The sequence below is a fragment of the Ranitomeya imitator genome, chromosome 5, assembly GCF_032444005.1.
Source record: "Ranitomeya imitator isolate aRanImi1 chromosome 5, aRanImi1.pri, whole genome shotgun sequence".
Lineage (NCBI taxonomy): Eukaryota > Metazoa > Chordata > Amphibia > Anura > Dendrobatidae > Ranitomeya > Ranitomeya imitator.
Window position 1 is genome coordinate 79,149,078 of NC_091286.1, and position 27,155 is coordinate 79,176,232.

Consider the following 27,155-nt stretch of genomic DNA (forward strand, 5'->3'; position numbering starts at 1 on the left):
TGTTTTTATGTCTTTTTTTTACATCTTTTAATTTTATTTTTTTTTAGCCTGAACAAAAATGCAGTCTGCACAACTTTATTAACCAAACAGAAAAGAGGATGGCAACTGGATCAGTTTTTTTTTAATTTTGAAGACTATATGAAATGGACCATAACTGTTTTTCTGTTAATGAATAATTTTTTTAAGCACTGTACACGTCCAAAACACTAGAGGTGTTCAGGACAACTTGTAGTAAAATCAGATATGTTACAAATGGAGCAAAAATGGATGGAAAACGGAAACTGTACTTTGCATCCATTTTTGCTCTTTTTGTAATGGATCCAGTTGTTTTTATTTTTAAGTATTAGATCCATTACTCACGGACAGGAACTGGACATATGAACAGAACCTTGAGGGACAAAAAGCATAAATCAGTGTGGTCAACTACGACCATTCCTGGCACACTACAAAAAAAGATTTTCAAGCCATTGGGTTAGTGTGCTTGACGCATCTTTTCTATTTGTCTCATCAGATTCTTTTTGACCTTCCCATTTTGTATCTGATTTAGAGAGATCTCTCTTCAGTCAGATCTTTTTGCTGAATGCTACAGAATGAGGTCATGATATGTATAAAATTATAAAAATATGTTTGATTCTCATCCATATTTATTGGATAGCAGATTCTGGAATGTTTTGTTTTTGAATTTTTATAAAAAAAATGTTTTAAATAATTTTATAGTTTTGCCGTTTTCATCAAAAGGATTAAATGTGCCATAGCTACTCGAAATGCAGATGTTATTATCAAGTGGTGGATGAAGGATGAAGAATGACATTGTGATTATTTATTTAATGCATATATAATATTTTGTGTACATGTTTACTGGAATTTACTGCTGCAATTTGATAAGGAAATGCTTAGAATTACTAAGGGTGAAATCCACAGTGAATATCCACAGCAAAAATTGATATGCTGTGGTTTTAATTTCTGCAGCGCAAGTCCATTTACAGGCAACATTTTGTATTTTCATTTTTTATCCTGTAGAAGGATATGTGAAAATTATAGTATAAACATTTTATCCATAATGACATATATACTGTACATATTTTCTCTTGTGTAAAACAGTTTTATGTATTTTTAGGAACGAGACTTGGATAGAAAGAGGGTTGAGGAGCTTATGGAGGAAAACATGTCTTTGGAAATGGCTCAGAAACAAAGCATGGATGAATCCCTACATCTTGGCTGGGAACTGGAACAGCTGTCCAAAACCAGCGATCTCCCAGAAAGTAAGAGGCCAGTCTCCATAGTATTGTATTATTCCATCAATGTGCATAGGGTTCATCAGCTTCTTCCAGCACTCTCTTCTCATGTATTGCAGGGTCATGATATTTGTAGACTTATTTGATGGTTGGCACCAAGAGGACAGGTTGCACTAGAGCTGGACTTCTCCTTATCTCTAGTGAAAAAAAATATTATGGATTGGTCAGCTGTTGGTCATTTCTGCAGTGGAATATTTTCATAATCTCGGGCTAGAGGAGTGATTGTGTATGTATGTGTATGTATACATATATACACACACATACACACACACACACACACACACACACACTCAATGGGGCTGTGGAGAACAACATTGGAAGTCAACTCAAGATAACTAGCACAAGTGACCATCAAATGCGACATATACCAAGGTGATGCACTGTCCCCATTGCTGTTCTTCATAGGCTTGAACCCCCTCAGGCAGATAATTACAGAGTTTGGCTATGGATACAAGTTCAAGAGTGGAAGAATCTTCAGCTACCTCCTCTACATGGATGACATCAAGCTGTATGCGAAAAATGAACAAGACATCAACTCACTGATCCACCTGACAAGGATCTGCAGTGAAGACATCGGGATGTCCTTCGGACTGGAGAAGTGCGGCCAGTTGGTAATAAAGAGAGGCAAGTTAGTCAAGACTGATGGGGTGGAATTACCAGTAGGGCACATAGCAGATGTACAGACATGCTACAAGTACCTCGGCATCCCACAGGGATATGGTAACCATGATGAGGAGGCAATGAAAGCAGCAACATCCAAATACCATCAAAGGGTAAGACAGGTCCTGAAGAGTCAACTCAATGGGAAGAATAAAATCCGTTCCATCAATACATATGCCCTGCCAGTTATCAGATACCCTGCTGGCATAGTGTGCTGACCAAAAGAAGAGATGGAAGATGCAGATGTGAAGACACAAAAGCTCCTCACAATGCATGGAGGTCTCCACCCCAAGTCTAACACCCAAAAGATTGTATACCAACAGAAAGGAGGGTGGGCGAGGCTTGATAAGCATCCAAGCCACCATCATGGATGATACAAGGAGTATCCAAGAATACATCAGAAGAATGGTGCCAAAAGGTGAGATGCTGAGAGAAGCCTAAGGCAACAACAACAGATCTGGAAGGAAGAAGAGGAACATGAAGCACCTTGGCAAGACAAGCTGTTACATGGGATGTACCATCGACAGATAATGTAGGTGGCTGACATGGAGAAATCCCACCAATGGCTGGAGAAAGCTGGACTCCGAGACAGCACAGAGGCACTAAGGCTGGTTTCATGTTTGTGTCTGTGTGCGCAACGTACGATCCACATGCGTCATGCGTACCTATCTTTAACATGGTGTACATGTCCAGGAACTGTTTTGAGACACGCCTACCTGGAAATATCGAACGCATGCTCATAAAAAGTGCAAACGCATGCAAACGCTGCGTTTTTTTGCCCTCATGCGTAAGCTGATGCGAATAAAAAAAAAACACTGCTTAGCATGCGTTTGCATGCGTTTGCGGTTGCGTAGAATATGCTGCGCACATAGATGTAAATGTGAAACTAGCCTAATCATAGCGGCACAAGAGCAAGCACTAAGTACCAGATCCATAGAAGCAGGAATCTACCACACAAGACAAGATCCAAGGTGCAGTATATGCAAAGAAACCTCAGAAAGCGTCCAACACATAGTGTAAGGATGCAAAATGCAAGTAGGAACAGCATATACCAAATGCCACAACCAAGTAGCGGGGACTGTATTCAGGAATATCTGCACAGCATATGAGCTAAGTCCCCCTAAGTCCAAGTGGGAGACCCCAGAAAAAGTGGTGGAGAATGAAAGGGCTAAAATCTTGTGTGACTTCAAGATCCAGATGGATAAGCAGATGGTGTCTAACCAACCAGACATTGTGATAGTAGACAAGGAACAGAAGACAGCAATAATAATAGATGTGGCAGTGCCAAGTAACAGCAAAATCAGAAAGAAGGAATATGAGAAGCTGGAGAAATACCAGGACCTCAAAGGAGAACTGGAGAAGATGTAGTGCAGATCCCAGGAGCAACATCTGAGCTCTCTGTCCAGAAAAGCGCAATGCTGGGAACAGCTAAGATCCTGTGCAGAACTCTCAAACTCCCAGGCCTCTGGTAGAGGACCCAACAATGAGAAAGGACAACAAAGACCACTCCCATTGGGGGTGAGAAGGAAGTTTTTTTATATGTCAGCCTCACTTAATAAAGTAAACATCCTTAGGACAACTATACACGTGAGACCCATTTTCGAAAGATGCTGTTTTTTTCTCGCAACCAGGGAAGAAAAGATGATCCGATTTGTTGAATTTTAATATGACTCTTTTGTTCTTACGATACATAAGACCTCACCAGAGGAGGCTTACTAGACCCTGCCAGATGAAGACATAGGTGATCTTGACTAAGCCAATCATCCATGTTTATAAGGCAGTCGGAAGAGATGACTGTTAGCAGAGCATTTATCCACCAGCTATCTAAGCTGTTTGGACACCTTATATACAATATATTTTTATGGTTAAAGAATGTCTAGTACTTAGTGTTTCTTATGGAGTGTTCTCCATCATTAGAGTAAAAATGTAGTACATGGATGCACTTAAGCTGGCCACACACATGCCATAGCTGCATTCATCTGATCGCTATCTCTCCTGCTTCCCACAAACACATGAATGATTGACTTCGATGAGTTTCGATGTTTTTTTTAGTAGGGAGCGTGGAGAAAGCCACTGCCAGGCAGCTCGGGAGTGATTCTGGTGTTTTATTTCAAACTGCCTGATCCATCATTCCTCCAACATCATTTTTCATGACAGAGATGAGGAAACTCCCATACACATACATTAATCAGCGGGTTCCTCCATCTTTTATCCAATATGTATGTGTGCCTTTAGTTCACCAAACCTATATGCTTATAGGAGTTATCCAGGAGTATTTTATTTTTCTTTTACAAGCCTAGAAATTTCCAGACAGGTAGTTGCTAACTACCTGTCTGTTTTATCCAGCGCTGATCTCTGCCGGCTCAGAGTAGGCATAATTGCAGGGAGCTAGATGTAAATCGACATGACGTCAGCAATCATGCCCGTCAACAGAGCAGCCTTGAAAAGGAAGAGCTGCTCTGTTGATGTGAAGCAGCAGAATCGCCGGCAGGAGTGGTCTGTGATCGCTCTGAGCTGGCAGAGATTGGCACTGGGCACCACAGCCAGTTAGGTTAGCAACCACTTACCTGTCAGGTCTTGGCCCCATGAGAAAAAATAAAATAGTCCTGATATCCCCTTTAAAGGGTTATTTCTCCCTTTACCCCCGCCTTCCCTCCAAAAAATTATCTCCTATCCATTGATTTTTTTGGGAGGAAATAACCATTTGAAATGGTTAGGCCCCCAGTGGAGTATCACCCTTTATGATGTCCATATTACTTCCTATTATGGCATATAGACAGAAGTTATTCAAAATGAGCTGAAACATTTAAAGTTTTTATAATAACATAGTTTAATAATACATTTACTATTATGTTACAAAATAATGTAAAAGTGAGAATTACCGGTACATTATAATATATTTATTTTACATTAGATTTAGTTCTACAACTTTTTTCATATTTTTGTTTAATTGAATGAACTTTAAAATGATTTTGGAAATTGTGATTATGGTTTAATGTATTTAATTTATTTTTCAATTGTGAAGTACTCTATTAACTATGCATTTAGGATGATGTGCTATATGTATCAAAGTGCCATTCAATTGTTCTTTAGCTCCACAGAAGTCTCTGGGGCATGAAGTAAATGAGCTGACATCCAGTCGCCTGCTAAAGCTAGAGATGGAAAACCAAACCTTGCTGACTACTGTAGAAGAGCTAAAAAATGCTATGGGCTCTGCAGAAGGTGCTAGTGCGAAAATACTGAAAATGGAAAAAGAAAACCAAAGACTATGCAAAAAGGTGTGTTGTGTATGAACTGAAAAAAATCAGCCACATTCAGCCTCCTGCACCAAATCAGTGACTGGAGTTGCATTTCGGGTGCTTCACACACCACTCAGAATAATTCATTATGTGGCATGGACCTCTTCTACTCCATCAAGACTGGTGAAGCTTGAGCGTGCGCTACCCAAGCCTTAATGAATCTGGCCCTATATCCTTAATTATTCTTAGTGTACTTTTTAGAAATCACAATGGAATTTATGATCTCATGATCACATTTGTGTTAATTTTATGAATGTATATAAAAACGCAGTGACCTTTTCGCTTTTTTTTTTTCAGCTTGAGAAAATAGAAGCTGAATTAAATCACGAGCGACAATCCATTGAAAGCAGCCAACATCTAAGCAATGACCTCATGAAGGAGAAGTCACAGCTGGAGAAAATCATTGAGACACTGCGTGAGAACTCGGAGAGACAGGTATAGAGACAGACCACACAAGACCGGATAATCTGATTTACACATGTCTAATAAATGTAATTAGTGAGAAAAAAATCAAATTATCTTGCCCGAAAGATAATTAACGACCGCTAACAACAACCATTACTAGAACTTCCTTTAAACCTTTTAATGATTCATTTGTCCTTATCACGGTTAATGTCTGGCATGTGGTTTTTCTTCAAGTTTTAAATCACAGGAAATGATCAAGTTTTTCAATAACAGAGAAGGATATTGTTAAAAAATAAGCAATATTAGTGGAGCATCATACCTTCATCACTAGAACTGAAGAGATAGTAAAATAAAGGGGAGACTTCCTTTTACATTTTTGAATTTTTGTAATTTCCCAACTTTCCTCCCACAGGATAAACAATCCTTTAGCATTTATAGAAAAAATAAAAATGGTTGATACAGTTTAATGGCTAAGTGAAAAGTCTTGATAAATAACCAGCTTTCAAGACTACTTGGGTCACTTGATCAGGGATGGTTACCGAAAGCTTGCTATTTATCATTACTTTATTCAAAAAGCTATTAAAAGGAGTAGGCCAATTAGAACTCTTATTTTATATTTTTACTTTCTAGTATTTTGCAATTTCCCAAAAGATCTTACCTTTTACTAATATATTGATCAATAGTGATTATAGTACTTGATATTTGCTCTTACTATCCCATTATGGTAGCCCTGTTACACATTTGTTCCATTTTGCAGCATTGCGGATATATAGAGCGGTGTTCATGGATATTTAATGGTCCATATTGTCGCTCCGTTCACTTGATTTCATAAGACAGCAAATCTATTAAGAACTATCAAGAACATAAAGTAAATATGATGGTTCCGACTGCTATGGATGAAATACAAGAGCAAGCAAAAACAATTCCAGCAGCACACTGCAAGCATGAAATCATAAGATACTTTCTTAGTTCTTAGTGCACATTTTGATCAAATTGTATAAGCCCATCTCTCAATAACAAGGGAACCTCATCAGATGATACCCTACACTAATAGATTCACCTCATTCTTACCCATACTAGTTACTCACCATTATCTACAATGCATTGCATGTATATATCTGTAAGATGAGTTAATTAATTTGCAGGACCATGGTCCTGTGGCCAGGTCAGTGTTCCATGTTTATTGAAAGGAGTCCTGCAAACCACCTCCTACCTGCTGGCATCTTCAGCTCTTCTTTTGCTGGAGCAACATCATTGTTGTGATAGACCACATACCCGACATTGTACTAGGCCATCTAAACGAAGGAGTCGGGATGCAGTTACGAGGCAGGTTGCAGGGTTTCCTTACAGTAGCTATGAAATATTGACCTGTCTGCTGGACTAGGGACTAGAGGCCTTTGAATTTATTCACTCATCTCTAGTCCATACTGTCTCTCTAGAAGCTTTTTCCAAGGATCTCAAATAAAATCTCATGGAGGAACCAATGGATGTCTATGGTTCTGTAATATGAAATAATAGAAACTCCCCACATCACAATATGGGTACTGCATAACATCTATTTTTATGTTCGTGATTACTCCACTATTTTATTTTATACTGGAACTGAACACCGATCCGCATTCTGTTTTTGTGTTTCAGATCAAAGGGCTTGAGCAAGAAAATGAACATTTAAACCAAACCATTGCCTCATTGCGACAACGCTCACAGATTGGGGCTGAAGCAAGAATGAAGGACATTGAAAAGGAAAATAAGATTCTTCACGAGTCCATCAAAGAAACAAGTAGTAAATTAAACAAAATGGAATTTGAAAAGAAGAAGTTAAAAAAGGAACTGGAACACTATAAAGAGAAAGGTGAGAGGGCAGAGGAACTGGAAAAGGAGCTGAACAGAGTAGAGAAAGAAAATGAGCACTTACAGAAGAAAATAACCAGTTTAAACATTGTGTGTGAAAAGACAGAATCCTTAGAACAAGAGAACGTGAGCTTAGAAATTGAAAACAGAAAGCTGAAGAAAACTTTAGATAGCCTCAAAAACCTCAAATATCAAATGGAGTCGCTGGAGAAGGAAAACAACCAACTTGAGGAGGAGAATTTGGACCTGAGGAGAATTGTGGAGTCCCTCAAAAGCACAAACATTAAGGTGGCTCAGCTGGAGCTTGAAAACAAGGAACTTGAAAATGAGAAGGAACAATTGAGGAAAGGGATGGACCTTATGAAAGCATCTTGCAAGAAGATTGAGCATTTAGAAGTCAGCTACCAAGGACTAGACACTGAAAACCAAAGGCTACAGAAGGCTCTGGAAAATAGCAATAAAAAAATCCAACAACTTGAAAGCGAGCTGCAGGATGTAGAGATGGAGAACCAAGCATTGCAGAAGAACTTAGAAGAACTAAAGATATCGAGTAAGAGATTAGAACAGCTAGAAAAAGAGAATAAGCTCCTGGAGCAAGAGACCTGTCAGCTGGAAAAGGACAAAAAACAACTAGAGAAAGAGAATAAAAGGTTACGACAGCAAGCTGAGGTTAAAGACATCACACTGGAGGAGAATACTGTGAGGATCTCAAATCTCGAAAGGGAAAATAAGTTACTTTCCAAGGAAACAATTGCATTTAAAGAGTCATGTGCTAGACTAAAAGAACTGGAAATAGACAATAAGGAGCTTGTGAAAAGAGCGACAATTGACAAGAAAACACTAATTACACTAAGAGAGGTAATCTAATGTCTAATAACATTTCCATGTTGTACTGTGATTATTTACAAGGAAAATATTTTTTTTCCATAAGGTGGTACAATGGTTAGTCTTCCTTAGCACAATTGGAATCCTACTCAGTCCTAAAAGCAACTCCATCGATGGATGTCTCTGCTTTGTCCACTAACCCGAGTTGCGATTCAAGTCTCATTAAACTTTGGACACTAACTTATAGGGTAGTCACTTATAGCTGGCACTAAAAGCGTTTCTTTTCTTCGGTCTAAAGCAGAGATATTTTCCATTATACTAAGAACTTCATAGCTTTTATTTTTCTATCTGCCCACGGTGAATCACTGTAAAGCTATTTGGAAAAAAAAGAAATGATAAGGCCAGACACACAGTTTTTTTTTTTCTTCAAAGATTTGTGTTAAAGATAAACCAATGTCACTGAATAGATGTATTTTCAGAATCTGTCATTTCACCTCCAAATCTATTTATATGCACATGTAGCTCTTTCAAAGACAAGCCCAGAAATACCTTTATTTAGCCAGTCTATTCTTTAGTTTTCAAAAAAATCTGCATTTGAGGCAATATACTAATGATGCAAAGGGCTTTCATTGCGTGCAAGTTCTTCCCAAACCCTTGTCACTCCGGCTCTGTTCTCTGCCTAGTGCCACAGCTACTTGCTTGTCTGACATCCTCTATGCTGCAAGATTTCCATTAAATGAGCTATCAAGTCAAGCAGGATCAGGCAGCTCGGGCACTGCTGATATACTGGTAGGCAGGCGGGCACGGCTGACACAGAGTCACAGGTAGGACCAAGTTCAGCCTGGACGAACAGGAACAGCTTCAGGAAGAGCTGGGTTTCTGGTAGGGGACTGGAACACTAGAACTGGTAGGACCTAGTTCAGATGGAACAGACAAGGAACTGTAGATGCGGACAAGCAGGGAACAGCAGATGCGGACAAGCAGGGAACCGCAGAAGAGACAAGACTTGGTTCACATGGAACAGACAGGGTTAGGTTAGCACAGAACAATTACAGGGACACATGGCAGACAGGACCAAATTCACACAAGACCAATACAAGGACAGGTACACACAGGACAGACAAGGTCAAAATAACACAGGGTACTTACAATGAAGTAGCAAGTGTACACACTAATCAATAATGTTACACAGAGACAACAGAATAGAGATAAGGCCTGGTTTAGATACTGCACATTTTGAGATAGGTACTGGTTTAGACACTGTAGATTTTAGACACACAGGAGGTTTAAGGAGAAAACTGTTGTGAATTCTGTGGCAGAGCTCCCTCCTGTGGTCACAAGTGGTACTTCGGCTGATTCTCTCTGTGTGCTTCCGTTGGTGGAGGAAAGTGGTACTGCGGCTTCTGAGTTTCCTTCCTCAGGTGTTGTGGTGAAGTCGTTAGGTGCTGCTCTATTTAACTCCACCTAGTGCTTTGATCCTGGCCTCCAGTCAATGTTCTAGTATTGGACCTGTTTCCTCCTGGATCGTTCCTGTGGCCTGCTGCTCTGCATAGCTAAGTTCCGCTTTGCTATTTTGTTTGCTGTTTTTTCTGTCCAGCTTGTCTATTTGTTTTTTCCTGCTTGCTGGAAGCTCTGGGACGCAGAGGGTGTACCTCCGTGCCGTTAGTTCGGTACGGAGGGTCTTTTTGCCCCCTTTGCGTGGTTTTTGTAGGGTTTTGTGTTGACCGCAAAGTTACCTTTCCTATCCTCGCTCTGTTCAGAAAGTCAGGCCTCACTTTGCTAAATTTATTTCATCACCACGTTTGTCTTTTCATCTTAACTCACAGTCATTATATGTGGGGGCTGCCTTTTCCTTTGGGGTATTTCTCTGAGGCAAGGTAGGCTTATTTTCTATCTTCAGGCTAGCTAGTTTCTCAGGCTGTGCCGAGTTGCATAGGGAGCGTTAGGCGCAATCCACGGCTGCCTCTAGTGTGGTTGGAGAGGATTAGGGATTGCGGTCAGCAGAGTTCCCACGTCTCAGAGCTCGTTCTATGTTTTTGGGTTATTGTCAGGTCACTGTATGTGCTCTGACCTCTATGTCCATTGTGGTACTGAATTACCTTATCATAACAGAAAACCAGACTTGGGTACAAACAGGTTAAGGGATAGTTTCTAATAAAGACAAGAATGGACACTGGTATACGTTCGGAGTACAAGGCTAAGCACCCAGACCCAGGGAAACAGGTTCAGGCAAGATCAGAAACAGGACCTGGCAACTCATTAGATGCACACACTCTGAAAGAGAATGTTGCTCAGGCACCTCTCAACAGGTGGAGGTGCCTTAAGTACCAAGTGCCTCTCAGCAATAGGCTAGGGACATATTAGGAATGCGAGCACTGTTTCTTTAAGAATCAGGAAGTGCACGTGCGGACGCTTAAAGCATGCAGCCAGGAAACCTGTACAGCAAGCAGAGGACCAGAAGCGCAGTGCACATAGCAAACAGATGACAAAGAGTTCACTGCGTGGCCTAGGGTGGTGAGTACGACAGTGTCCCTACATGGTAGAGGATGAGAATCCATGCAGGGGATGCAGTCAGTGGGGTTATACACTGTATTTTCCTAATGCTGCCTCATACTCTCAGATTGGTGTTTTGTTCTTACATGTATTATATTTTGCTTCAAGATGACTACCACAATGATATGGGGAGCACATTGGTAGGTCTAAACCATGACTTCCCTGCTTTTCATATCCCACATCACAAGAACACTTATCACGGCACTCCCTATGCCTCTGCAGTGCCCATCTTGAAAGCAGGAAGAACAGAATGCCCATCTGAGCGCAGGAGGCAAACAGAGGGCAACAGGTAGGATGGCTATACATGAGAAGTGTTTAGTGACTTAATAATTTTGTAGGAGAATATTCCAGATTTAAAAGGAAGCACTGGTTTGAAGAATGACGAGAGGGTCAGATTTCATGGTTAACCAGAGGATATTACTCATGGAAGGAAGGAAGACAACTGTTGTCAGTTTTTGTTTTCCGTTCTTCATCTGTTTATGACACAGCTGTCTGCTCCTATTTATTCTGCATTCTTTATCCAAAGAGAAAAAAATAGTAATATTAATTGTGGTGACAATAGGAAAATGCTAAATATTAATATAAATAAAATATATACTGTATTGTAATAAATATATATACATACCTTGTGTGAGAATGTGTGTGTGTAATGTGTATTATATATTGCTCAAAAAAATAAAGGAAACACTAAAATCCCACATCCTAGATATTACTGAATGAAATATTCCAGTTGTAAATCTTTATTCATTACATAGTGTAATGTGTTGAGAACAATAAAACTAAAAATGATCAATGTAAATCACAATTAATATCCCACGGAGGTCTGGAGTTGGAATGATGCTCAAAATCAAAGTGGAAAATAAAGTTACAGGATTATCCAACTTCAGTGGAAATGCCTCAAGACAAGGAAATGATGTTCAGTAGTGTGTGGCCTCCACGTGCCTGTATGACCTCCCTACAATGCCTGGGCATGCTCCTGATGAGGCAGCGGATGGTCTCCTGAGGGATCTCCTCCCAGACCTGGACTAAAGCATCCGCCAACTCCTGGACAGTCTGTGGTGCAATGTGACATTGGTGGATGGTGCAAGATATGATGTCGCAGATGTGTTCAATCGGATTCGGGTCTGGGGAACAGGCGGGCCGGTCTATAGCTTCAATGCCTTCATCTTGCAGGAACTGCTGACACACTCCAGCCACATGAGGTCTCGCATTGTCCTGCATTAGGAGGAAGCCAGGGCCAACCGCACCAGCAAGCATATGGTTTCACAAGGGGTCTGAGGATCTCATCTCGGTACCTAATGGCAGTCAGGCTACCTCTGGCGAGTACATGGAGGGCTGTGTGGCCCTTCAAAGAAATGCCACCCCACACCATTACTGACCCACTGCCAAACCAGTCATGCTGAAGGATGTTTCAGGCAGCAGATCGCTCTCCATGGCGTCTCCAGACTCTGTCACGTCTGTCACATGTGATCAGTGTGAACCTGCTTTCATTTGTGAAGAGCACACGGCGCAAGTGGCGAATATGACAATCCTGGTGTTCTGTGGCAAATGCCAAGAATCCTGCACGGTGTTGGGCTGTGAGCACTCAGACCATCCTCATGGAGTCGGTTTCCAACCATTTGTGCAGACACATGCACAGTTGTGGCCTACTGGAGGTAATTTTGCAGGGCTCTGGCAGTGCTCCGGCAGTGCGCCTCCTGTTCCTCCTTGCACTAAGGCTGAGGTAGCGATCCTGCTGCTGTGTTGTTGCCCTCCTATGGCCCCCTCCACATCTCCTGTTGTACTGACCTCTCTCCTGGTAGTGCCTCCAGCCTCTGGACACTATGCTGACAGACACAGCAAACCTTCTTGCTACAGCTTGCATTGATGTGCAATCCTGGATGAGCTGCACCACTTGAGCCACTTGTGTGGATTGTAGAGTCCGTCTCATGCTACCATGAGTGTGAAAGCACAACCAACATTCAAAAGTAACCAAAACATCAGCCAGAAAGCATTGGTACTGAGATGTGGTGTGTGGTCTCCACCTGCAGAACCACTCCTTTATTGGGTGTGTCTTATAATTGCCAATAATTTTCATCTTTTGTCTATTCCATTTGCACAACAGCATGTGAAATTGATTGTCAAACAGTGTTGCTTCCTAAGTGGACAGTTTGATTTCACAGAAGTTTGATTTACTTGGAGTTATGTTCTGTTGCTTGTGTTCCCTTTATTTTTTATTAGCTGTGTGTGTATCTATCTCTCTCTCTCTCTATAATATATATATATATATATATATATATATATATATATATATATATATATATATATATATATATATATAATCTCAGTCACGGGACAAATACAGGTGCCTCTCACAAAGTTAAAATATCATCAAAAAGTTAATTTCAGTTCTTCAATACAAAAAGTGAAACTCTTATATAGAGTCATTGCTGAGTGATCTATTTTAAGTGTTTATTTCTGTTAATGTTGATGATTGCGGCTTAAAGTATGTGTGAGCCAGAAGTCTTTCTAACAAAGTAAGTCTATGGAGATGCCTTCTGACGCTCCATAAGTTTACATTGTAAAATCCACTTTTGTGTCACATAGAGCACAGCGTGATCCTGAGAGTCTGAATTGCCATCATGTGACCCAGAAAAGGACCAGAATGGCTCTGGATACCGGAGACATTACACATCACTAACATTTACACAGGTTTAGGGAATACAAAAAATTAAGGGAAGGTCTTTTTTGAGAAATGTTCTTTGGTGTTTAATTGGATATTGTGAAATTGGCCTTTTAAATCAATGTAAAAAAAAAGGCAGTAATTCTCCAGTAAGGTAGAAAAAGTCATTAGATAAGAAAATAAGATAATTGGTTTAGATCTTCTTTATTTTCTAGTCAGTACCTTTGGAATATTTCTTTATATAACTGAGGTCTTCCTTAAATGTTTAGGATTTGGTGAATGAGAAGTTGAAGACACAACAAACGAATAATGAACTGGAAAAACTCACCCATGAGCTGGAAAAGATTGGCCTGAATAAGGATCGACTCTTACACGATGAGCAGACAAGTGACGACAGGTAAGCACAAAAACATTTGTTTTATTTTTAAATCAGATCATATTTTTTATTTAAAGTTTTAAGTCTAATCTAGGGATCCACAATCAACCAGATAAGGAAACAAGGGGATTAAATATATTTCCCAAAAGTAGTTGTAGTCCAGCCCTTCATAGTCACCATCAGTTTGGCTTTTTTTCCATTCTTCCAATACTCGATAAAAAACTCATGTATGTATGCATGTGTTTTGACAATAGTATAGAGTTTTAGCTACAATCAGGAAAGAAACAGGATCTGTTAGATCCATTTTTTTCCTATTGATCCTTGGAGATCTCGAGAATTAAATGGATGCTGCATTATGGAAGTATTCCCCTTCTGATCACTGATTCTAGTGGAGAATATGGTTCCGAACTGGTGAAACGTATGGCACACAGAGGGATTACGGATTTGTGATATTGACCCTTAAGTACTCTGTGTGCTAACAAGGGTCCATGCACGAGGCATTGCCATGGCCATGAGCCCTTACATATTGATACCTGTGCAGTTATGCTCACTGACATATGGATAACGAGGGCAGGACAGGAATAGGCTTGATGATGTTTAAAGGGAATCTGTCAGAAGGATCAACGCTTCTAAGCCATCTATATGGGCATGTAGGACATAGGAAGCTTAATATAATGAGATCTTAATATCTATGAACCAATGTTCTATTTCAGAGAAATCCATGTTTTTCATATATGTAAATGAGTTGTTCCAGGCTATGTGGATGACACTGCCTGGAAGATAACTCCACCTCCACAGCTGAATTTAAATAAAAGGGGATTCACCAGTGTGAGACATGTAACTAACACAGAACGGGAGCACTGAAATTTGTGTTCTTGCAAACACATTTTTTGCAGCTCTTGAGCTCGGCTGTAATGGAGCAATATTGTAACCCTGTCTGCCTGTGAGCTGGAAGCTGAGAGGATCCTGCAGATGTGTCAGTTATAATCACACACAGCTCTGCAGTGAGATCAGGAGAGCAGAGACACCACACTGGTAAAAATGGTAACCATAACACTGGTAACCATCCCACATCACACTGGTAACCATCCCACATCATACTGGTAACACTGGTAACCATCACACTGGTAACACTGGTAGAAATTTTGGGGCCCCATACTGGCAAAATTTTCGGGGCCCCCTTGAGACTCCGCCCAGGCTCCACCCCAGCCCTGACTCCAGGCTCCACCCCTCGAACTGTCCACAGTCCCACCGTTCTCTCTTGGAAAATCTCCACTTCTCACCTATCACACATTGACAGTTCCCATCACCAGATCACAAATATAGCCGGCAGCTTTTGTTTTGGCCAAAAGATTTTTTAAGCCGCCACCATAACACGGTAGACACTTTTGGCTGGGCCCTACTCTGCTGTAACCTATTAAATATTTGTTAAAATATGCAATACAATTTAGGTATGTTTTTATTTATTTTTCAATTTTTAAAATGACCTATAATACCACATACAAGGAACAAATACCACAGCACTATGACCAGATGACATATTACCACCACAGTGATCGAATAATATCAAATACAAGGAACAAATACCACCGCATCATGACCAGACCACGTATTACCACCACATAGTGACTGAATACTACAATACTGATCAGTAATAAAAAACAAACCACAATACTACCACCATCAGTGCCATTATACACAGGAGATCTGTAATTAGTAAGCAGTGTCTGTGTACAGGTAATACAATGATCACCGGTGACATTATACACAGGAGCTCTGTATATAATGTATAGGTTATACAGTGATCACTGGTGACATTGTACACAGGACCCTCTGTATATAGTATACAGTGTATAGTGTCAGTGTATAGATAACACTGACTCACCAGTGACGTCTCTAGGTGAAGTCCTTCATCTTTCATCCAGCACAGACCGCCATCACTTCATCCAGCCAGGAATCGTCTCTGCAGGAAATAACACAGTTATCTCGAGTTCCGCTTGTAGAACACATTACTTAATTTTCCCAGCCTCTACATTACACCACATGAAGAAGGCGACATAGTATCACTCTACACAGTAACAGGACCGCCCCCCATTTAAAACAGTATACTCAAAAAATAAAATAAATACATCACTGCAATAATAATATCCCTTAATTAGCCCCTATGGTAATATTCGCCATCCTAGCCCCCGTGTGTCTCATTCCTGGCGTCAGCCATATGTTCTCCCATCCTGCCCTCATGAGTATCCATTCTGCCCCATATGATCTCCCCATCCTGCCCCATCTGTCTCCATCGTATCCATCCTGCCCCATGATCCTGCCCCATCTGTCTCCAATTCTGCCCCGTATCTCCAATCATGACCCCATGTCTGCAATCATGCCCCCTATGTCTCCATTCTGCCCCATCTGTTTCCAATCCTGCCCCATCTGTCTCCAGTCATGCCGCCATGTCTTTCATCCTGCCCCCTGTGTCTCCAATCATGCCCGTATCTCCATTCTGCCCGTGTCCAGCTTTCTGCCCCCGTGTCCAGCGTTCTGCCCCCGTGTCCAGCGTTCTGCCCCCGTGTCCAGCGTTCTGCCCCAGTGTCCAGCGTTCTGCCCCAGTGTCCAGCGTTCTGCCCCAGTGTCCAGCGTTCTGCCCCAGTGTCCAGCGTTCTGCCCCAGTGTCCAGCGTTCTGCCCCCGTGTCCAGCGTTCTGCCCCCGTGTCCAGCGTTCTGCCCCCGTGTCCAGCGTTCTGCCCCCGTGTCCATCTTTCTGCCCCCGTGTCCAGCTTTCTGCCCCCGTGTCCAGCTTTCTGCCCCCGTGTCTAGCGTATTGTCCGTATCCAGCGTTCTGCCCTGGGCCCCCCGGACCGCCGCTCTCAATAAAAAAAAAGAAAAAAAAAAGAAGTTCTTCTCACCTTGCCGTGCTCCTGCGGCGGGCGAAGTTCTCCGTCTCCACGCAGCTGCAGCGTGCACTCACCGGCGACTGACAAGGATGTCAGACGCCGGCGACATGCACGCACGCTGCAGCTGACGTCAGCTGCCAGCCTCAGATTGGCTGGCGGCTGTTAACTATTGACGTGCGGGCCCGTGCCCGCACGTCAATAGCTTTAAACAGCTGCAGCGTTGGCGCTAAGGGCCCGGTTAGCCTGCGGCTGCCGGTAGGGGCCCGGTGAGCAGATGAGACAGGGCCCGATGCCGGCCCCCTCTGTCCACCGGGCCCCATACGCCTGTCACGGCCGTAATGCGCTGATGGCGGTCCTGCTGGTAACCATCACACATCACACTGGTAACACTGGTAACCATCACATTGGTAACACTGGTTACCATCCCACATCACACTGGTAACACTGGTTACCATCCCACATAACACTGGTTACCATCCCACATCACACTGGTAACACTGGTTACCATCCCACATCACAGTGGTAACCATCACACATCATACTGGTAACCATCACACATCCCACTGGTAACCATCACACATCACACTGGTAACACTGGTAACCATCACACATCACACTGGTAACACTGGTTACCATCCCACATCACACTGGTAACCATCACACTGGTAACACTGGTAACTATCATATATCACACTGGTAACACTGGTAACCATCGCACATCACACTGGTAACCATCACACATCACACTGGGTAGACCCCCTTCATGTAAAATAAGCTCTAAAAACATAGTTGTTATATGCTTTTTTTTTTTAATGACATGAGACTTACTCCCAACATATGGGCTCTGTCATCACTGTTCTGCGTTTTGTAAGGGCGGCATTATTTGGAGGCAGGTCCTCTCTCCTGTTTACCAAAAAGGCACAAAACTAATATTCTGCTGTTTTGATCAATAAACCATCAGTACAGCTCCACTTGTCTACATGTGTCCTGTTCTACTTGTCACGAATTAGGCAGGGAAAGCAGAATTTAATCCAACTCCGTTTACTTCCATAACTGTAGGTGATCACAGCCGATGACGTCAGCTGGCTCAGGTGCACGAGCGTCAGTTATCGCTTGCCCTATTAGTATATGACAGGTTCGCGTCCCATTCTAATGACCTGAGTGTGATGCCTCCCGCTCGTGCACCTGAGTCGGCCGATATAGGCAGGTGTGACGTCACTGGCATGTCATCGATCCTTTGAAGAATAAATGTCACCAAAGTATGGTTTGAAAATGGCCAACCACTTCAACAAGACCTAATTGATCGCTCTTTTGATAATGAAAATATTGAGTACGGTAACATAGGCTACTTTCACACATCTGTCTTTCGCTGTCAGGCTCAATCCGGCAAATTTTGAAAAAACTGGATCCAGCGAAAGATGCCGCCGGATCAGTTTTTTTCCCATAGACTTGTATTTGCACTGGATGACCTTACGTTTCGTCCAGTTTTCCCCGGATCTGGCAAAAATGTTGTTTCCGGCGTCTGGAAAAAAACGTACACAGTAACGTTTTTAGTCTCCGGCGAAAAAGGCAGAAGCGCCGATCTGGGGCTTCCGGCTTTTTGCTAGAATGGAAGTCTATGGGTGCCGGATCTGGAAAATGATGGATTCTGGCGGCGGATTCCGTTTTTTTTAAACTGAGCATGCTCCAATTTTTTTTCATCCAATTATCTGGATTTGCTAGTCGGATCTGTTATAAAAAAACAGATCCCTCACATCAGTTTTTCACAATTTGTAACAGATCCGTTTCTTCAAAAATTCGCCGGATCCTGTCTGACGGCAAAAAAAGGATGTGTGAAAGTAGCCATAACAGAGTAAATATAAAACCATAACAATTCTATCTGCAGTAGTCCACCATCCTACTGATGGTTTCCAAGAAGCAATACTCAGCTTTGTTTTTCCCCATACAATGCAGTTTAACAAGAGGCTTATAATACACCACATACAGTTAGGTCCATATATATTTGGACAGAGACAACATTTTTCTAATTTTGGTTATAGACATTACCACAATGAATTTTAAACAAAACAATTCAGATGCAGTTGAAGTTCAGACTTTAAGCTTTCATTTGAGGGTATCCACATTAAAATTGGATGAATGGTTTAGGAGTTTCAGCTCCTTAACATGTGCCGCCCTGTTTTTAAAGGGACTGAAAGTAATTGGACAGATTCAATAATTTTAAATAAAATATTCATTTTTAGTACTTGGTTGAAAACCCTTTGTTGGCAATGACTGCCTGAAGTCTTGAACTCCTGGACATCACCAGACGCTGTGATTCCTCCTTTTTGATGCTCTGCCAGGCCTTCACTGCGGTGGTTTTCAGTTGATGTTTGTTTGTGGCCTTTCTGTCTGAAGTTTAGTCTTTAACAAGTGAAATGCATGCTCAATTGGGTTGAGATCAGGCGACGGACTTGGCTATTCAAGAATATTCCACTTCTTTGCTTTAATAAACTCCTGGGTTGCTTTGGCTTTATGTTTTGGGTCATTGTCCATCTGTAGTATGAAACAACGACCAATCAGTTTGGCTGCATTTGGCTGGATCTGAGCACACAGTATGGCGGCTCTGAATACCTCAGAATTCATTCGGCTGCTTCTGTCCTGTGTCACATCATCAATAATCACTAGTGACCCAGTGCCACTGGCAGCCATGCATGCCCAAGCCATCACTCTGCCCCGCCGTGTTTTACAGATGATGTGGTATGCTTTGGATCATGAGCTGTACCACGCCTTCGCCATACTTTTCTCTTTCCATCATTCTGGTAGAGGTTGATCTTGGTTTCATCTGTCCAAAGAATGTTCTTCCAGAACGGTGCGGCTTTTTTAGATGTTTTTTAGCCTTTTTCTTCTTGATGCTTATGAGTGGCTTGCACTGTGCAGTGAACCCTCTGTATTTACTTTCATGCAGTCTTCTCTTTATGGTAGATTTGGATATTGATACGCCGACCTCCTGGAGAGTGTTGTTCACTTGGTTGGCTGTTGTGAAGGGGTTTCTCTTCACCATGGAGATTATTCTGTGATCATCCACTACTGTTGTCTTCCGTGGGCGCCCAGGTCTTTTTGCATTGATGAGTTCACCAGTGCTTGCTTTCTTTCTTTCTTTCTTTCTTTCTTTCTTTCTTTCTTTCTTTCTCTCTTTCTTTCTTTCTTTCTCAGGATGCACCAAACTGTACATTTTGCCACTCCTAATATTGTAGCAATTTCTCGGATGGGTGTTTTCTGTTTTCGCAGCTTAAGGATGGCTTGTTTCACCTGCATGGAGAGCTCCTTTGACTGCATGTTTACTCCTCAGCAAAACCTTCAAAATGCAAGCACCACAAATCAACTCCAGGAGTTTTATCTGCTTAATTGAGAATGACATAACGAAGGGATTGCCCACACCTGTCCATGAAATAGCCTTGGAGTCAATTGTCCAATTACTTTTGGTCCCTTTAAAAACAGGGTGGCACATGTTAAGGAGCTGAAACTCCTAAACCCTGCATCCAATTTTAATGTGGATACTCTCAAATGAAAGCTGAAAGTCTGAACTTCAACTGCATCTGAATAGTTTTGTTTCAAATTCATTGTGGTAATGTCTATAACCAAAATTAGAAAAATGTTGTCTCTGTCCAAATATATATGGACCTAACTGTACATGGTAGGTTTTATATTGAGCTACTAGATCACAAGAAGAGTATAAAGCAGAGTAATGGTATTTCGGGATGCCTCTTACGGCATTTATTCAGACGTGTCCCCTGGTGATATTTGGGCTGAGGTAGCACTTAACCCACAGTAAATCACACAATGTCAGATAAATATGTAAGAACATCTGTTATTTGTGGCTCACCATTTCCCATTCTCGGAGCTCCAAGCATTCAGCCTTCTATGTAGTGACAAGGTCATGGAGTTACTTAATGAAAAGGTAGCTTAATAATAATAAAAGCTGACTCAATAATTACATGTAATCCCTTCTCCTTTCATGTAGCCATTCCAGGCATTCCAGTGATCGCAGGTGAAAGTACAGATTGTTTCGTACTGATAGGTTGTTTACATGAATAATAGAAAAGAAGGTTTTAGAATAATACTACAATTAATTGCCCATCACATTCACATACTGTAGTATTTGCTTTTTTTAAATTATTGCCATTTAGTGCAGTAAAATAGTTACATTGGTTGTCCCACTATTACATCACATCTGCGGTATAGATCATAAAAATATTTGCAATTTACAACTGTTAAGACAATATCCAGTGAGTTATGATATTCTTACATTATATAATAATTTCTATAGTTATATTATATTACAGTATAATGCCACCAGGTCCATCTAATGAGCATTCTTCTGCTGGTCGCACATGCTCAGTCACTCTCTCTACAGCAAGTTATATACATAGTGAGGAGTCAATGTTCACTCCAGAGCAGCCAATAGAAATAGGTTTTCTGGCAAGCCGGCAGTTTCTATTGGCTGCTCTGCTGTGAAAAGTGACTGAATGCACAGAGAACTGGCTGTAGGGAGAGTGACTGGGCATGTGCATGTGTTACCAGCAGCACTCAGCTAGTCGGGTGCACCTGCACTTTGCTATAAACTATGAACACCAGGTGGTACCGCACCAAATAAGAGAATGTCAATGTTAAACTGGATAATTTTTTTAATAGCATTATTTATCACGATCTATGAAATAGACGTGATACATAATGAGGGGTCAGGAGGCGGAGTATGGAGTTAGTGTATATTTTACATTGGGTTTTTTTTCCTACGTTTTTAAAATTAAAATATGTCACATGACCGCTCTCATGACTGCCTGATCACTTAACTATTTGCCACCTGTCCAGCATTTTAGAAATGTCAGGGTAGTTCACTTACAACTCTAAAGACATTTTAAAATGTCCTCATAGAGAAGGCAGGGATGATTTATTACCATCTCTGCCTTCCTGATCCCAGGTGCTGTATAAACAGTTTAGCAGGCAGTGATCACATGTGATCCTAGTGATCACATGATCGCCCGAAGGATGAATGAGCTGCTGAGTCTTAGCAGATCCATCCCAGCAGTATAAAACAGGCAGGACGCTGAATTTGCCCTGTAGCTGGGGTTGATATGACTGTCAAAATCGGTAATACAAAAAATATCTATTTTAATGATGCAATGTCCCCAAAAGGTCTTTTATTACACTTTTAGGGGCAAAAGGAGTGTGCCATAATAAAAAAAAAAAAATAGAATATAGAGGGATAGCTACCACAGTTCCGACTGTATGTAAAAAAATATTCATGTACTGTATTTTCTTTTTTTCATTTACAAAAATTACAAATTACCGTACATACATTTTAATCCTTGTGTATCACTGAAAAAGAGGCACACATTATTTCAATAAGTGAATGTAAAAAAGCTTTACAGGTCTTTAAAACCATATGTACAAATGAACAGGAGAAAAGTAGCTGCTCTTGAACTGGTAAAACTCATTTGCCACTTACTTTTTTGTATATAATACTCATTGGGTGCGATGTATTTTACGATCGTCAACCTATGTATAAATATTTAAAGGAGTTGTCTACTACTGGACGAGGATGCTGATTGGCTGCAGGCTTTACTATTCCATCAGAGGGGAGATGAACTCTGACGGAGTAATGGAAGTCTGCAGCCAATCAGTGGCCATTGATTGGTTATAGCAGTCAGGTGATACAACAATGTGTCACATGACTTGCCGAGCATAGAAGAGTTGACATCACAGCAACTTCGCTACTTCAGGAGGTGAGCATCGATTGTTTTTATTTTCTTTTGGGCACTAAGGTAATAAATTAGGGAGAGGCCAAGTAATAGACAACCCCTTTAAAGGGAATCTGTCACCAGGTTTTTCCACTTATTCTGAGAAATTCATAATGTACAGACAGAAACCCTGATTCCAGTGATTATATTTATTTATTTTACTCCCTTAAATAGCACCATTAGTTCCACAGGGCTTTACAGACATTATCATCCCTGTCCCCATTGGGACTCACAATCTAGATTCCCTATCGGTATGTCTATGAAGTGTGGGAGGAAATCGGAAAACCCAGAGGAAACCCACGCAAACACGGGGAGAACATACAAACTCCTTGCAGATGTCCTTTGGTGGGATTTGAACCCAGGACCCCATGACTTGACCATTCTAACACCTGGATACGTTTATTTGTGAACCATTCCATTGTAGATTTTGCTTTATGTTTGGGATCATTGTCTTGTTGGAAGACAAATCTCCGTCCCTGTCTCAGGCTTTTGCAAACTCCAACAGGTTTTCTTCAAGAATGGTCCTGTATTTGGCTCCATCCATCGTCCCATCAATTTTAACCATCTTCCCTGTCCCTGCTGAAGGAAAGCAGGTCCAAACCATGATGCTGCCACCACCATGTTTGACAGTGGGGATGGTGTGTTCAGGGTGATGAGCTGTATTGCCTTTACGCCAAACATATCGTTTGGCATTGTTGCCAAAAAGTTAAATTTTGGTTTCATTTGACCAGAGCACCTTCTTCCACATGTTTGGTGTGTCTCCCAGGTGGCTTGTTGCAAACTTTAAACAACACTTTTTATGGATATCTTTGAGAAATGGCTTTCTTCTTGCCACTCTTCCATAAAGGCCAGATTTGAGCAGTGTGTGACTGATTGTTGTCCTATGGACAGACTGTCCCACCTCAGCTGTAGATCTCTGCAGTTCAGTGATCATGGTCCTCTTGGCTGCATCTCTGATCAGTCTTCTCCTTGTTTGAGATGAAAGTTTAGAGGGACGGCCGGGTCTTGGCAGATTTGCAGTGGTATGATACTCCTTCCATTTCAATATGATCGCGTGTACAGTGCTCCTTGGGATGTTTAAAGTTTCGGAAATCATTTTGTATTCAAATCCGGCTTTAAACTTCTCCACAACAGTATCACGGACCTGCCTCTTGTGTTCCTTGGTCTTCATGATGCTCGCTGTGCTTCAAACAGAACCCTGAGACTATCACAGAGCAGGTGCATTTATACGGAGACTTGATTACACACAGGTGGATTATATTTATCATCATTAGGCATTTAGGACAACATTGGATCATTCGGAGATCCACAATGAACTTCTGGAGTGAGTTTGCTGCACTGAAAGTAAAGGGGCCGGATAATATTGCAAGCCCCACTTTTCAGTTTTTGATTTTCAACAAAAATTTAAAATAACCAATAAATTTTGTTCAAATACACAATTGTGTTCCACTTGTTGTTGATTCTTCACCAAAAATTTACATTTGGTATCTTTATGTTTGAAGCATGATATGTGGGAAAAGGTTGAAAAGTTCCAGGGAGCTGAATACTTTCACAAGGCACTGTAGTCTTTCATATTCATGAGATCTCTATAACCCCGCCCCCACCACTGATTGGCAGCTTTCTGCCTATCCACAGTGTACACAGAAAGCTGACAATCGTTGGTGTGGGTAGGGTTATACAGAGCTCAGCATTTAGAATACTGGCAAATCTGCAGCAGAGAAAATGTTTTTTTTTGTAATCAAAACTATAGAATGCAACCCAGTAAGTGATACATCGCTGGAATCCGTGGTCTCTGCCCCAACATTATACTGCTCTCACATGTGGTAGGAAAATCCTGGTGACACAGTCCCTTTAAGACAGAGTAGTTTTGGTGGTAAGGCTTTTGAGCACACAGTCGCATGGAAATTTGTAAAGATCTTGTCTAGCTTTGAACAGCGATTCAAAGTTTTTTCTATGGAATTATAGTATACGGTAAGTTATTTCTATTAATGCACTAACCGGCATCCCTAAGGCATTTATAATGTTGGTGGTTTTTTTTTTTTTTTTTGAGAGGTCTATGGGTCCTGGCAGGCACAAGGGGCCATGTATCACTCGTACTTCTGCACCCACTATATAGCTCAGATAGTGATTGTCCAGATCCCTTGTGTATAAATAAAGCTGCAAGTTGGTAAATTGTTTTTGATCCTCGCTCCAGTATAACTTTATTTTGTACTTTACCCAATATGTTCCCATGTCGGCTGTACTTCACCCTTCTTTTGCATGTGCACGGACAGGAGAATGGAGGCTTTCATGTGCTTCTGGCCACTTGTGCCAAAACAAGTAGAGCTATTGTGTACACAGACCCAGCGCTACAGGGGCGCCGAGCACGGAATTCTTACAGCTTTGCAAATTGAGAAGGTGGAGATGTTGTGTATAAATGAGGCTGCTGTGCTTGGCGGGCTGTGAAATTGACTTTTCTTTGAAAAAATGCAAGAGCTAAAAAACCGAAGATCTGCGACTATCAATATTAGTTATAAACATGTTTGACGTAGATTTTCATTATTACTTTGAGCTTGTGTTTATTTCTCCAACTTGTAGAATTTTTTTTTTTAATGTGAAAAATGTTTTTTTGTATGTGTTTTCTGGGTGGGTTTTGTACAGTCAGGTAATTGCATCAGACGAAAATTAACAAACATCCATGTTGTTAAGCAGCAGGTACAAGCTCCTGGAATCAAAGATTGAATCAACCTTAAAGAAGTCGCTTGAAATTAAAGAAGAAAAAATTGCTTCTCTCGAGGCTCGGTTAGGAGAGTCGGCTAATTTTAATCAACAGCTTCGACAGGAACTGAAAACTGTGAGTATAATGTTTGCACAATTGGTAACAGTCCTGGTTTATGTGGGAATGTCCAATGAAAGAGGCCAACTTGTCTAAAATAGGGTTTCCTGGGTTATTTTAGGGATGTTTCTGGGATTGAGTAGGACTGAAATTGGAGCATGATTTGACATTGAAAAATATGATTGTAGACTCACAGCCTGAGTTTAATGCAGCATATCATAAATTACAAGTACATATGTAGTATATCTCATAGGTGTTAACAACCATGGCATTTTTCACTGTTCTAATTAGTGGGGTTCTGTAGGTCAGAACATATATAGAAATCATGGGGACCCTTAGCAAATTAACTCCTTTACCTTCACCGTCACGGAAGAGGATGGCTAGAAACGTCAGACGATGTAACTAGCCAATGAGCAGAGCTTCGCTCTATAATAGGCCAACTGAATCTGACATTTGACCAGGCCTATAGAAGTAGGTGGATGCCAATCAGAGGGCAGGACCTTGGCTCCCAAACTCTCACCACTCATAGGAGTTTTGTTTTCTGCCTCCATTGGAGGCATGCTAATGCTGGAGCTTCCACCTTCAATCATCTAACTTTGATGGACTATCTTCAGGATTGACTATCAGGGTTCAAATCCTAGAAAAGTTCAAGTCCTAGAAAACCGCTTTAATATAAATATAGGGGGTTATCTAGGATTAGAAAATGATCTTCTAGAAACAGTGCCACTCCAGTCCAGGGATAGTGTTTGCTCCATTTAGGTGCAATACCCAATCTGTGGACAAGTGTTGGACTATTCTGGAAAAGAGCAACCAAATTTTTTTCTAAACATGGATCACCCCTTTAAGGACTGATACTTTAAGCTAAAGAGAATATGATCTTTAGGCACACAGCCCCCACATCTACTACATATATGTCTGTTGAATGATTTGAGTCAGTTTTTCAAATTATTTTTCAGTCTAACAAATCCTAGTTAATGATAATTTATACACTCAAATCACCACCTAGATTGATATATGGCACCCCATCTACATTTATAGATTTCGGCTAACTGTTCTTTTTCATCAGGTGAAGAAAAATTATGAAGCACTGAAACAGAGGCAGGAAGAAGAGCGTCTGGCACAGAGCTCCCCTCCTCGGCCTGGTGATGACACTGGACCTGTGAATAAATGGGAGAGGGAGAGCCAGGAGACCACCAAGGAGCTGCTGAAGATCAAGGATCGCTTGATAGAAATTGAGAGAAACGTAGGACATATTTCTGGGTTTGAATAGAATAGATAAACTGTGTTAATTATTATATAGGATAATTATTATGTGTGGTTCATGGGGCATCTGCCATGGTGGATGAATGTGTGCTGTTTTCTAGTCAGCGCTTCCACCATAGCTTGGCTTGGATTGGCAGTCAGGAATTTGATAAACCACACATTAATCAAAAACGATTAGCACTAAATATAGGGCGAGCTCTTCTAGACAGGTGTGTACCATGGTGTGTAACGGCGGGCGCTGCCTATCTGTAGGAGATAAGTAATCTAAGGCTATGCTCACATCTGCATTATAGGGTCCCCATTAGGAGCCTTTGTATCAGATTCTGGGACACTTGATTGAAAAGAACAGAAAATGACAGGCACCATGGCAGAATTTGACGGCCCCAATTATAAGTTGATTTAGTCTGTCTGGTGCCACTGGGGTTCTTGTGTGACTTGCCACTATGTTGTGGTTTCTGTTATAGTTGGAAACCATAAGAGACTCAG

The 27,155-nt window shown here is 41.3% G+C and overlaps 1 protein-coding gene across 4 annotated transcripts in view; it reads left to right on the forward strand.

The window, feature by feature from the left end:
• CCDC88A (coiled-coil domain containing 88A) overlaps nt 1-27,155 on the forward strand; it is a 303,481-nt gene that overhangs the window by 222,506 nt on the left and 53,820 nt on the right. For all 4 annotated transcript variants that reach the window (XM_069768845.1, XM_069768841.1, XM_069768844.1 and 1 more), the window contains exons 12-18: nt 1,118-1,262; nt 5,049-5,233; nt 5,552-5,689; nt 7,298-8,368; nt 13,820-13,947; nt 25,283-25,424; nt 26,473-26,649. In XM_069768845.1, the coding sequence (XP_069624946.1) occupies nt 1,118-1,262; nt 5,049-5,233; nt 5,552-5,689; nt 7,298-8,368; nt 13,820-13,947; nt 25,283-25,424; nt 26,473-26,649 (1,986 nt within the window). The remainder of the gene's footprint in view (nt 1-1,117; nt 1,263-5,048; nt 5,234-5,551; nt 5,690-7,297; nt 8,369-13,819; nt 13,948-25,282; nt 25,425-26,472; nt 26,650-27,155) is intronic.